This window comes from Liolophura sinensis, chromosome 3 (assembly GCF_032854445.1).
Source record: "Liolophura sinensis isolate JHLJ2023 chromosome 3, CUHK_Ljap_v2, whole genome shotgun sequence".
Classification (NCBI taxonomy): Eukaryota; Metazoa; Mollusca; class Polyplacophora; order Chitonida; family Chitonidae; genus Liolophura; species Liolophura sinensis.
In genome coordinates, this window is record NC_088297.1 from 25108183 (window position 1) to 25122735 (window position 14553).

Consider the following 14553-nt stretch of genomic DNA (forward strand, 5'->3'; position numbering starts at 1 on the left):
AGCGGTCGGTAAACTCAGTTAGAACCGAAGGTATCTGATACTGGGGTTAAATATGCAGGGAAAGCTGTAATACCGTAGCTGACCCCAACATAAAACCTCCTTTTGGGACCAAATCAACATGTGCAGCGAAAAAAATGTAAGTGCAAAATAAGGTAATCTGGATAAAAAAAAATCAAATATAATATCAATCTGTACATTATCAAGCCCATGATGCTTCATAAAGATATGTTGAAAACTGATAACAGCTGACCCAAAAATAAAACCATACTCTGGGGTTACATATACGCTTGTGAATTGAATACAGCAAGTCCAAAACAGAAAAATCAAGTATAATGTCAATATCTCCAAAGCATGTTCATCAAGCCCAAGAAGTTTCATCAACAATTATCGTGAAAACTTTGACAACAGTTGACCCAAACATAAAACCTTACTCTGAGGTTACATATACACCTGTGAATTGAATACAGCAAGTCCAAAACAGAAAATCAAATATAATATCAATATCTTCAAAGCATGTTTAGCAAACCCAAGAAGTTTCATCAACAATTATCGTGAAAACTTTGAGAAGACCTGACCCCAAATAGCTCACTTCATAACAGCGAGCTAAAAATGCAAATATCCCTAATTATTCAAAATGAGTAAATCCCCAAATGCTGTTCATCATTCCCACCAAGTTTCATACAGATGATGTGAAAACTATTGGAATATCTGACCCAAACATAAAACCTTACCCTGGCCAACAAAACTGAATAGTACTGGCTACAATAAAATGGCACAGTAAAAAACTTAAAATTGTCTATTTCATGAGGTCTTCAAAGCAGGCTCATCATCCCAACCGAGTTTCAGCAAGATGGTTATAAACTGTGATAATAGCTGACCCTAACAAAAAACCTTAGCCTGGTATACTATAGTACTGGCTTGGATAAATTGGTAAGTTCAAAAGCTGATAATTTTAATAAAAATGCACACACCCCTGGTTTATAAACAAAATGAGTAAATGTCCAAATCAGGTTCGTCATTCCCAGCAAATTTAATAAAGGTGATGTGAAAACTATGAAACTAGCAGACCCAAACATAAAACCTTACTCAAGTGACCCAAACAAAAAGCTTACTCAAGTGACCCAAACAAAAAGCTTACTCAAGTGACCCAAACAAAAAAGCTTACTCAAGTGACCCCCCCCCAAAAGCTTACTCAAGTGACCCAAACAAAAACCTTACTCAAGTGCCCCCCCCCCCCCCCCCCCACCAAGCTTACTCAAGTGCCCCCCCCACCCCAAAGCTTATTTGATTGGTGTTTTAACTTTGTACTCTACATATTTCACTTATACGACAGCGGCCAACATTATGGTGAGAGGAAACCTAGCAGAGCTCATAACAAACTGATGGCCAGGTCGTCACAGGTTGCTGGCAGACCTTTCCACATACGACTTGAATGTACTTGAACATACGACTTGAACATCAAACTTAAGGAAGTGTCTCACCTGCTGATGTAAAGAGAGACACTCATTATTTTAAAGATTCTGAAGAATCGAGAAAACCAGAGAAGTCTTCCAGGAAGCATTCAAAGTGGATGTTACCAGCAATCTGAAGCATGCAGCAGGGTAGTCTTTCCATGTTATGTGTCTAGCGATCTGAAGTAAGCACTCACATTGTCACGTAACAAGCCGTCCAGACTGTCTTGTATTCCTAGAACTCGGTAACCCCTGGTCAAAGCTAGACGGACAAAGGAGCGCATCGTGGCATTCATCCCGCAGGCTGGAGCCCCGATGTTCATCAGAGCGAGATTCTTGGTTTTCTGAAGAATCAACATGGTTCAATGATGATTGGTCCACAAAGGTGCAATGGCGGAAAACGGGTGTACAATTTTGGGCGATCGAAGTGAACGTCATCTCATTCAACAACAAGAAAAAGCAGACTCATTTAGCACTTCATAAACTGCAGTACAGAATGGTTGTTCATATCTTTGAGAAATAGCAAACCAAATGTTAATCCAAAAATGTCCACACCCCATTCCAAGTGAATATTTTAAAAAACAATTGTATTTTAACACAAATGCATCATTAAACAGTTAAGCCAGCATTCAAACCACGTTCTAGTAACTTACAAAATATCAACACCACCGTTTCAAGGGCACATCAGTATTCCTTTAGAAAATTTGATAAATCACACTATGGATATGTTCAATCATGATTTCACAGAAACATTCACACAAATTTTTGAATTCCTTCACGATGCACTTTATCTAGCGGTACAAAGCATTCCACAGAAATCTACAGCGCTCACATCTGATTAATATTCATGATATTTCAGTTGTCACAAGAATGACCAAGCAAAATTACACATTCTTAATAAACACTTTGTTACACTTAACATGCATGTGAATAAAGTTAGCTTTGAGACTATACCTGTCTCTTAATAAATGTACAAACTGCATATGTCATCATTTGTTACTATCGTTACTTTAAACTTACTGCAGAAAAATTTCTCTTTTAGCATTTTTTTTTTCTCTAAATTACAAATATTTGTTCATCAAAATAATGACACTAAAAAGTCAGGGTTGATTCGCTCCATGTTGCAGTTTCAGCCAGGAAATTTAGACTTAAGTCATAATTAAAAACACAACGTGACTATTACTTTAGGATGACACATGTAGATGAACAAATTGTGAACATCTGTAGTTAGAAGTGCCATGTTTCCAAAACAATAAATCAAACATAGCGAAGTTTTAAGTTCAATATAGCCTCAGATCTACATCCTAACAAAGCCAAGCTCTCTTACACTTGAAGATATTCCCCCAAAAATGTCATGGTTAAAAAACAGGGTCAATTGTTAATTTAATCATTTGACCAGAATGATTTCTCCGCCATAGCCAGTTATCTTAGTCTCCCAAACCAATTAGTTATTAGAATATCATGCCCTGCATGCCAGTGTTAATTATATCACGGTTAGGTTCAAAAAATAACCCAATTTTACTCCAAACCCAATGTAAGATTTCAATTTTGATGATTGTAAAAAGCAATGTCAAGCCAAAAACACGCAATTCAGGGGAGTATAAAATTAAAACTGTCATTCTGTAGGCGAACACGTGGCATGGAGGAAGGAAATATCATCTCTAGTTCCAGTCTAAGCATATAATTGATTTTAGTTCAGGGACGGCTTGCATGTAGCTCTCTTAACATTACCATCATCCACCTACCATGGTTTATTAATTTATTTGAAACGTCGGCCAGAAATATGGTGGGTGGAAACTGGGCGGAGCCTGGGTGACAGGCTGCTGGTAGACCTTCCCACATACGGCCGGAGAGGAAGCCAGCATGAGCTTGACTTGAACTCAGAGCGACCGCATTGGTGAGAGTCTCCTGGGTCATTACGCTGCACTAGCGGGCTAACCAACTGAGCCATGAAGCCCCCCCCCCCCCCCAACCCCGTCCCTACCATGGTGCTCCAATGCCTACAGCCCTGGTTTCCACTGCAATGATAAGAAGGCTTCATGTAAGCAGACCCAGATAACTAGAAATAACACATTTCTTCACCTGAATACACAACTCAGTGTTTTAAACCATGGTTGTAATGATAACGAGTTGAATAGCTTTGAACAGAGAAAATCAAGCGTGGAACTGTGCATAGCGAACACAGTGCATAGAAAGCTGCATTGTGATGAGGTGATCAACAGGAAGTGCTGAATGAATCAATGTTCGATTGATTGATTGATTATTTGAATGACTGATTGAATGATAGACTAAATAATAGGTTGATTGACAGATCATACAAAACGTGATGGTTGAAACGGTACAATAGTAAAAGCATGCAGGCAGAAAATGGAAACACAATACATGTATCTTAACATCACTGAAGTAAGGTACTGGTCAAGTTCATGCAGATCTGGCAAGTGCTTCACTACTGCCTGGACAGATACATCATTCCAACAGCACATTAGTTGACAAGATCATATGTAATACGCAGGAGGTATATTTTTTAATCCATCGTCATGGTGCTAGTGTGTAGCAGGAGCCCGACACTTTGCCACATGTAGGTGAAAATTTGATGGTAGCTGGCGTAACCTCTACAACAAAGTAACAGCTTCTTCTCTAATGTTGTTTTATGTGACGTCACTGTGATAAACTGAGGAGCGTCTGACGTTGATAAAATGGACACCTGCGGAAGGATCCGCATTACAAACTGCCCAGTTACCTCCCCTTCATCATTCCACAGTTACACTGAGTGTGTAATCACGCAACGCAAGGTCATGCTACCCTATAATCTAAAGCCCCATCCAACATCGTTCAACTTTTGTTTACTTTACAGCCAGTTGAATGCTGTTGAGGTACGTTGAATGCTGTCGAGGTACGTTGAGTGTCCCGTCCACGCTACAAATCAGATAGGTCAACACTGTCCATCACTCTAGTCGTGTGCTGAGCTGTGGTTTTTCACCAAACTTTTGATAAATTGAAGGGAAATTTCCATTTTTCTCTCCATGCAATGCATGAGACAAATTGATTTCATTTTGTCCCTGTCTTTGCAATCTTTAGACAGAGTGTTGTACAGGCAAGGGGATTTTTCATACTTCTGTATCAACGAAACTGTCTCATCGTGAGGCTAGTTTCTCTCTTTCGCTTCTGGTGCAATTTGCCCAGGTCATGTGCTTTAAGAAGGCCACATTATTTATACATGCCTGCTGATTGGCTACTTTAACTCACCTTGTTGACAAAAAAAACACACGCACATTTTCGATTCAACAATGTTGGATGATGTTGGGTGTTGTTAAATGAAGTTGAAGAACCCATCCAGACTACTCAAAACAGCTCAACTTTCTGAGTCAACAAAAGTTGAGTGATGTTGGGTAGTTATTCTGCACAGGGCTTACAGGTTCTTCCCATCCTCGCTAACCCCTGAAGAAAACCAGAGCAGTTACCTTGCTGATTTTTCAGATGAGGCTAAACACAAATAGCCATCCTATTACTTATGATGTTTGTAGAATGTCAGCAGCATGATTTATGGGCTGTCATTACATGAACAATGTATACGTCATCACATCCAAAATTCTGTACGAAATCAAGAAAACTAACCCACAATTGTTAACAGCTTTCAATAATGAAAGCACTGTGTGTTTGCCCTATAAGTTGCACCATGAGAAAACGTCTTTCCGAGCAAAGTTACAACTCAGAGCACAAGAAACATGGCTGACATGGATCTCTTACTAAATACTCTCTGCTTTAAGTTTGAATAATATTAATGTTCTACTTTCTTTATTTTCCATACAAAAGCCCATGTTTTTAGCAAATGTAAGTGAAGCAAAAGTACTAAAAAAATCATATTTGTAAGCAAATAAAATTATTTTATCACTAGATGCTGTAAGATCCAACAATGAAACTTTGCCGCAAGCCAATGAAGTAATTTGTGCTTTTAAATAAAACCCTTAAAAACTGATACTAATCTATTTTCTAAATATTTCATGCCAAAGAGTACAGTCATATCTTATAAAGTATTAAAGAATGTATTAAAAAAAAAAAAAAAGAATACACGACACTGAAAATTTGGAATGAAACGTTGTGACCATTATCTACGACCAACAGGAAACTGAGCCACAAAACCATGAACACTAAGCCACATAAGAGAAACAGAAATGCGATTCTAATACAATGTAGAGTCGAAGTACCAACAGCCACAGACATGTAACCATGGCAACAACAGCAAAGTGGGTCTATGACATACGTTTCGACTCCTCGTTTCGGCAGGCAGCTGAAAACCATGGACGGAACAGTTACAGTATTAGTTAAGGATAGCTACTAAGTCAATAACTACATGCACCTGGAGGGTCATGTCACTGACCACCTGGACATTTAACAAGACATATGATTGCCTGTAGCATGCTGTTAGTGTGCCAGTAGCACGCCTTCAGCAGGCTTCCTGCAAGTCACAAATGAAGCCTTCATCTTGGACAGGTTGTCGTTGTGAATCGATATGGTGATCATGCAGCTATCAGTGGACTGCATGTATCTTCAACTAGGCCACTACCATTCCCTGGGCTCATCCTGGGAAAACCACAGATAGACTGGTGAACGCAGCGTTACGTCCACGTGCCAGTACCATGGCAATGTTATACTTATAGCACTGGTCGCCATGGATGTTAAATGCATGTAACATTACATGTACTTTACAAAACAGGCCCTTAGCTTGCACATGTACAATAGCATTATTCTTCAACCTTTCGCATATGAAAGAGCAACTTTTAGTGCAATTTGTGCACACTTTTAATTTGAATTTGGGCGAAAGAACTACACTGGTTGGATGCGTGAATTTCAGGGCATCATAATTTTATCATTCTACACAGAATAATGCCTTTAGAATATGCTTGAATAAACACCGTACAAACATGCCAAAAGGCTGAAGCATTACAGTACATGTAGGTAGAGGCTTCCACCAACATTGTACCTTTACATCAAGTTGTAGAGCATGAACATGATGGCTCTCCTGTAATGCGCTTACTACTTCCCTCATGTACATGTGCTATACCCCACCATCTTCCCAAATCCCTGGAAATGGCGATGCGCATTCAGATATGTGACTGATGGCCAAAACGCTGGTTCGTTTATGCCATCAGTATGTGTAAGATTAATTCTACTATGGAGTGTGAATTGAAACGCCTCGCAAGTCTACTTTGCCCAAGTGCCCACTTCTTTGTATGATATTGTGGCAAAACTGAGTCAAGATTAACAAAATTTATCTTTTGGGCGTGGATAACTGATGGACTGGGCGAGGCTTTTTGCCCACCATCGATCAGTTAACTCATGTATGTATCTCATCCAACATGTGACAATCTCATATTCAGAACTTCTTATTCACCTGTGGATAGCCGTCAGAATTCAGAGGAGATAACTGCGTGAAAAGTTGAACAGGTAGGAGAACCTGTAGCCTTCCAAACTCTGTTTGTACACGAACATGTACCACTGTATAGATGTGCATGAAAACCTGACACAACTGGGAACAGCTATCTGTGTAAAGAGGTAAGGACACAAGGGAGAATTCAAAGCTGTCTAAAGTTGTCATCACTAAGATGACTGACGATGAAACTAGCGAATGATTGACACGTGTCCTGTTTGTTAGTCTAATGATTCCTGAATGCCTGCATCATCTCACGGGTAATTTCCAGGTAAAACACAGTTATCATAAATGTTCATGTGTATTCTATTACAGTACAAAGAATTCTGTTACAAGATGTCATACTGCGAAAACTAAATTCTGTGTACAGAACTACATGTGCATACAGCTCACAAACTTTTTCACTGTTATACAGAGGCCTGTGTTACCTGCTGTCGCAAAGCTACATTCACCAGGATGATGTATGGCTGTCTTGGGTGCATGCTGCACTCTAGGTGCATGTTCCGGCTGCTTCGTAAGACGGGCCCCAGAGTTTTGTGTATTCAGTTAAACATGTATGACGCTACATATAATTCTATGAACAGAATTTTGTACAGCTACACAGAACTCCATGTAAAGAGTCATACAGTCTATGAATACGTACAGTGTACACACTTCTCTATCATGACATATAACACTGTACACATACAGAATCCCAGAGAATAGGAGAGTTTGGGCCTCAAACTCTTTTGTCATTGAAGGTTAAAAAAACAGCCCTCCTGTACAATGTAACTTGTGCAACATGTTAGGCAACCTTTGTTGACCTCAATTACCCATCACACTTGGAGTTTCATTCAGTTTCCCAATTTTCTCCATCGTTTGTACACTCTAAATAACTTTTCTGTAAGACTTTTTTCAGATGCCCATATTATAATTTTTTACCATGAGTCATAACTCTAGTTTGAACTCGCAATCTCCTTATTACCTGCCTGCCATAAACACAATCATCACTCATATCTACACACCAACACAAATGCTGAATTCGGAATGCACGTTTACGATTGACAAGACACAATTCTACCTGCACGCATTAAACATTGCACCAGATCACAGAATTAAATACAAAGTGTACTGCTACATTACAAAATCCCTGGTGCTTGTATGTTCTATGTTAATCCTACTGACAGTATTAAACACTCTAACAGACTCTCTATGGTAAAGTTGTCAGTGTGCTACGTAATGCACAGCTGGCTATATCCTGGGTAAGAAGACAGCAGCGCTAGAATATCTGTGTCAGAGGAAGCCCCATGCCCATACAAAGGGAAGCAATTCAACAGGGAGAGGAGGTCAGATTAGTTACCCGCCCCTTGTACATACATGACCGTAGAACGACAGCACCCATTGTTCGTAGGCTGTTCCACTGAGCTTCTGCAGACATATGGAGATCGGTCAGTTTGATTGATTGATTGATTGATCAATAAGATTCAAACTGAGTTAATTAATCTGGTGATATTCATATGGACTTTTAGTGTTAATACTATATGTGTCAGAATTAGGGTTAAAAAATTAAATACAGGTATACATGTCAACCGACAAAAAAAACAGTTGAGAAGAGCGATGGAGAAAGGGTCAGATAAAACAGGATTATATGCCCTGTGAAGTGTATCTGAAGGACTTTAAACAGTTAAATATTAAAATTCTACAGAGGAACATTTCCTGAAGTAGGTGTTCTATCTGTGCACCTAAACAGTTGTATTAATCTGGGTGAAATTTTGTACATACATGTGACAGCTACATTCAGCATGTGCTGAAATTTACTTTGTTTGCATACTAAAATCATTCAGATTACATTGCTCAAACAATTTACATATCTACCTTTACTAATTCAAGCAGCTCAGAATACATGAATACTTTCACAATATCTGAATGATCATACTCAACATCAACATTACCATCAGGCATGTATGTTACAAAGTGTGTACATAAATAATGTGCTTAACACATGTCAGAGCTTTGACACGCTCATCAGTACTCCACGCAACCATAGCCTGCTGACTCTCAGGAAAGTGCATGTGGCCAGCACTAAAGTGAGGACAGCATTATTCCATGGGCATGCGTATTTCCTCTGAACTGTGGAGATTTTTATTAATTAACATAATTAATAAGACAACCAATCAAATGAAATCTCACTAGTACTTGTAGTAACACTATGTCATGGGCATGTCCCTGTCATGCTGAAACATGTACATATTTCACTTCCATAAAGTCAAACAAATGATACGTGTATACAGGAGTCAGATTTCTATAACACCGATACATCACTACTGGCCAGACAGAAATGATCTGAAATAAATGTAGTGATACAGCATACATTTCCTTCTGACTGTGGCCTCACTAGACAGTTTTACTCCAGCTGTTGAAATTAAGGATTAGTAACATCATGCAATATTACAGGTGATAGCAATGCGCTTTGCGATCACTGACATTCTACTGTAAGGTTTTTAACTCATGCATTCCATCCCAGCATGACACAACCACAAAGCCAAACCCATTTCCCCACCGGTAAACCCAGGCAATCAAGCACTGCATACATGTAATAAACGATGCACACATTCTACTTTCTCCAGACATTAGTAGCCCGCAGTCTCAGTCTCCATGCAGTCTGATTGGTAGATTATTGCTGTCATTCTGCTGCGGCTGAAGCAAACATAAGAACAAAAGTCCCCTAAGGTGTAAGAACCTTCCAGTCTGATCAGTCTGCATGAGTTAATGATTGACTGATTGACTGACTGATTTGCTGCTTATAGTTTTGAACATCATTCCAAGTGGTTTCTGGTTTGCATCTTTTAATCTTTATACCAGAAAAAATGCACAGTTATACTGTCAAAAGTTCATATATTTTTCGTTACTGTATTTAGAAAAAAAAATTTCAAGTAGGTGTGCAGGAAAGCAAATCTGTCACATTTTATGTCCAAATCAGAATGTTTTAAATACATGTATAAAATCAAACAAAGTCTTTTTTTCTGGTCATTAAATTAAAGATTTCTCAAAACAAGCTGGAAGATTTCTACTTATTTCCCCCTTCTACTGCTGCTTTATGTAGAAAACTACCCTGAAAACTTGTCAGATTCTATGTCCTTCAAAACCCAAATGGTAAATGTGCTATTGTAACTTAAAGACTCAAATGTTCGATATGATAACTTGACTGAACAGTTTTTTTTTTCTTATTTCGAAACCTGAAAATCTAAATTCTTCAAATTTTGGCCGAGGGCTTAAATTACCCCAATAGTAATTTTGTAAAGAAATTTTGTAAAGAATTTACACAGAAGATCGGCACCAACTAAATTTCCCTTCTATACTCTACCTGGCACTGACTGAGTAGCTGTTTAACAGAAAAATTAAATTTGTCACAAGTCTAACGCAAAATCTCACACAAACTAGCACTTTATCCAATGGGGTTCAAGTTCATACATCTGATAAGTTTTAAGTTTAAACATCCGAATTTGCCCTACAGCAGAAGCCATTCAGACAGGAGATACCAGTATATATCTGAAGAAATCCCTGTAAATCTCTCAACCTTTTAGTGTGTTACCATGGAGCATTTTGAACATTACCATAAACGTACCACATTTAGATTGTTACCACGCTGCACAATAACACTACCATGGTCAATGTTGAACAAAACATATTATTGGAGGGTTGGGGTGGGATGGGGTGGGGGGAGAAGACACATGTTTGTTCAGATTTTTTTCTTATTCCGAAAATTGAAAACTTTCCCTGGGGACGTATTTTATTCTGATGTCAACTTTAAACAGTCACATCACATCAAAAGTACTTCTGTCCAAACTAACAATCAAACTTAATATCTTCATCTCCCACTATCCTGTCTTGCCTGTGGGGTTGGGACGGTAGTGGGGGCAGTAGACACATTTCTCCTTTGTCACTGTGTAACTGTTTTTTTATGTATTGTTTGGTTTTTGTTTGTGAAGGCCTTGTGGGAAAACGGTCTTGTAGAAATTGACTGAGTTACCTTCAATAAATAATGATATTATCACTATGAAGTTAGATTTAAAACAATCTCAGACAAGCTAAAACTTCAGCCAATCTCAGACAAGCTAAAACTTCAGCCAATCTCAGACAAGCTAAACCTTCAGCCAATCTCAGACAAGCTAAAACTTCAGCCAATCTCAGACAAGCTAAAACTTCAGCCAATCTCAGACAAGCTAAACCTTCAGCCAGATGTTGTTGCATATACATACATGTATATTACAAATTTTGAATGATCATGTGTCAAACAACACTCGGCCAATTCGAAGTTCTAAATAGAAGCGTGAAATGAGAGCCACATGAACACACACAAAAAGGTTGAGGGTTTAGAGATTGCATAACAAAATACATCCCGGCTTGGGACATTTTTGTACCTTTACTACGGGACGTTGATGGGGCCAAAACTCATCTCTAGGGCGTTTGGCAGGCTGGAATGAACACTGATGGACGAGTGAATAAATGAAGGTGATGATCAAAGTAACAAGTAAAGCTCATCTCAAAACAAATGACCACAGCAAACAGATCCCAGAAATGGCTGAATTCACCACAACTAGGCCTTTTTTCTAAAATAAAGCAGTCAGCTTCAAAATCACTGAACCCTTTGCACCAAAAAAATTATTCTACTGCTGTAACAGGTTTAAACAAAGGGTAGTAGACAGTTAACTCAAGGTATTTTACCACGTGGTATCAAACAGTAGTAGATCATGTGTAGCATTGTGCAGCATTATTTTGACATGAAAACTTCTGAACTTGTCCGAAACTGGATTCACCTACAACAGCAGCTTGATATGGCCAGTCACAAGACATGTACTTTACCTGAGAGTTGGTGTTAAAGTGATGATTTCTGTTTTACTGATTACAGACCTCATGACTGTAAATATCATGTAAATGGATCTTTAAAGTTATGAGTAAAGGTAAGACTGATGATTATCTGTCCACAGATCATGACATAACACTACACCACTGAACATAAAGGGATCTGTTGACCGAGATAAATCATGACTGATGGAGGAATAAACAATGTTTTGTACCTGCAATATAAATCATGATTGATGGATTGAGGAATAAACCATGTCTTGTACCTGAATGATAAATCATGATTGATGGGTTGAGGGTTAAACCATGTCTTGTACCTGAATGATAAATCATGATTGATGGGTTGAGGGTTAAACCATGTCATGCACCTGCATGATAAATCATGACTGATGGGTTGAGGGTTAAACCATGTCTTGTACCTGAATGATAAATCATGATTGATGGATTGAGGGTTAAACCATGTCATGTACCTGCATAATAAATCATGACTGATGGATTGAGGGTTAAACCATGTCATGTACCTGAATGATAAATCATGATTGAAGGTTAAACCATGTCCTGTACCTGCATGATAAATCATGATTGATGGGTTGAGGGTTAAACCATGTCTTGTACCTGAATGATAAATCATGATTGATGGATTGAGGGTTAAACCATGTCATGTACCTGCATTATAAATCATGATTGATGGATTGAGGAATAAACCATGTCTTGTACCTGAATGATAAATCATGATTGAAGGTTAAACCATGTCCTGTACCTGCATGATAAATCATGATTGATGGGTTGAGGGTTAAACCATGTCATGTATCTGCATAATAAATCATGACTGATGGATTGAGGGTTAAACCATGTCATGTACCTGCATGATAAATCATGACTGATGGATTGAGGGTTAAACCATGTCATGAACCTGCATGATAAATCATGACTGATGGGTTGAGGGTTAAACCATGTCATGTACCTGCATGATAAATCATGACTGATGGGTTGAGGGTTAAACCATGTCATGTACTTGCATGATAAATCATGATTGATGGGTTGAGGGTTACACCATGTCGTGTACCTGAATGATAAATCATGACTGATGGATTGAGGGTTAAACCATTTCCTGTACCTGCATGATAAATCATGACTGATGGGTTGAGGGTTAAACCATGTCATGTACCTGCATAATAAATCATGACTGATGGATTGAGGGTTAAACCATGTCATGTACCTGCATGATAAATCATGACTGATGGGTTGAGGGTTAAACCATTTCCTGTACCTGTATGATAAATCACGATTGATGGATTGAGCTAACTTTTCAAGTTTCTGTAAGTCATGATTATTGAATCACAATACAAAACTGACCTATTCTACGTGATTATCTATGGGGAAAATTAAACATGATGAATGATATATGAAGTGAGTGAAGAATTGATGGACAAGTGAAAATAAGAGATAGTTTGGCACAGAAGCTGACAATGAACTCAAAGTGAATGGATGATCGATTGTCTGATAATGACATCTTGTCTGTTAAGGGAAAATTAATGATATGTCTATATAAATATGTACAATTTCATTTAACAACAATGTTTACTTTCAGTTTCAGTAAATACAAATATGACAGCTACACATAGCAGGCAGTGTAACAAATGCTTTATAAAAATAATGCACCCATACATAGCCCACAACCCACATTTTAGCACCATATGCCCCACTGTGAAGATACACGATGCATCTGAGAGCTGTAACAGTCTAGGCATGTGATTTCCTCAGCAACAGCACAGAGCATAATGTAATCCTTTAAAACTGTCACATTTATGAATGCTGAAAATTGAAGGAGCCAACTTATGCATGCATCTGAAACAAACACTGTCATTCCACAGCAAAAGAGAAACAATTTAAATACACTTCACAAACCTACTGTATTGAAATAGCTAAACTATTATTCATTTCCACACAAAAACTGCAAAACAAGGTTATCATACCAGTACAACAATTAGTATCCAATAATGAAACTACATACGTCCACATATTTTCAGTACATGACTACTGTCACTTATTCTTTCCACTGAAGAAGAAAAACTGAATGTGATAAATGAATCATTGGTTACCATGTAACACTTGTTTTGGCAATCATACTGCATTCTACACCACGACAACAGCGTGTGACAATACATGTACCTTAAGGCTTTTCTTATTTGTATCTGCTACTTTTTCCTGACACAAAAAATACATGTACATATGTATATATTATTAACACAAAGACAGAAGAGCTGTGTAAAGGGAGAGAACTTACCTTGCACAACTCCCCCTTTTCATCACACATATTTGGGGGAGGCTGAAGCTTACTCAGCTTTCTGTATGTGAACAGATTGTTCTGGAAACTCCTGTCAACGGCAACAATACAACAGTGTAGTGAGAAAATCAGTAAAAACAGGTCATAAGAAATCGTCAATCCTCCGGATATCTTAATAAGGTATCTCCTTTTAACACTGAACCCCAACCTGGCAAATTCATAGCCCAAATCAATGTGAGTTAGGGTTAAATAGGGCCAAACCAAATTACCTCCCTTGTGGTCAATCTCCCGCTTATAATGTGTGTTTACAGGAATAAAATAGGGGTGAGGTGGAAGCTTCGCGAGAAAATTGCTTATAGTAAGTTTCAGGGTCAAATACAATAGCTGTAGCGATTCCGTCAAATATATATACTTAAGTTGAAAAACATCTCTTGGCATTTCTAAGACTCTCAAACTCTGATATAATGTGTTTTTACATTCTGTTGCCTAGCAAATATTTGTTGCTGTCATGACATCACCTACATACTGCATGCTCAGATAGGCGA

General features: G+C 38.3%; 1 protein-coding gene across 2 annotated transcripts in view; it reads right to left on the reverse strand.

Annotated features, from left to right (window-relative positions):
• Positions 1–14553, reverse strand: part of LOC135463598 (ATP-dependent 6-phosphofructokinase-like) — a 39122-nt gene that overhangs the window by 12987 nt on the left and 11582 nt on the right. Inside the window, exons 12-14 of one of the 2 annotated variants that reach the window (XM_064740914.1) lie at positions 14009–14099; positions 8236–8286; positions 1649–1795 (exon numbers count right to left, since the gene is read on the reverse strand). In XM_064740914.1, coding sequence (XP_064596984.1) covers positions 1649–1795; positions 8236–8286; positions 14009–14099 — 289 coding nt within the window. The remainder of the gene's footprint in view (positions 1–1648; positions 1796–8235; positions 8287–14008; positions 14100–14553) is intronic. The other variant, XM_064740915.1, reaches the window with a different exon arrangement.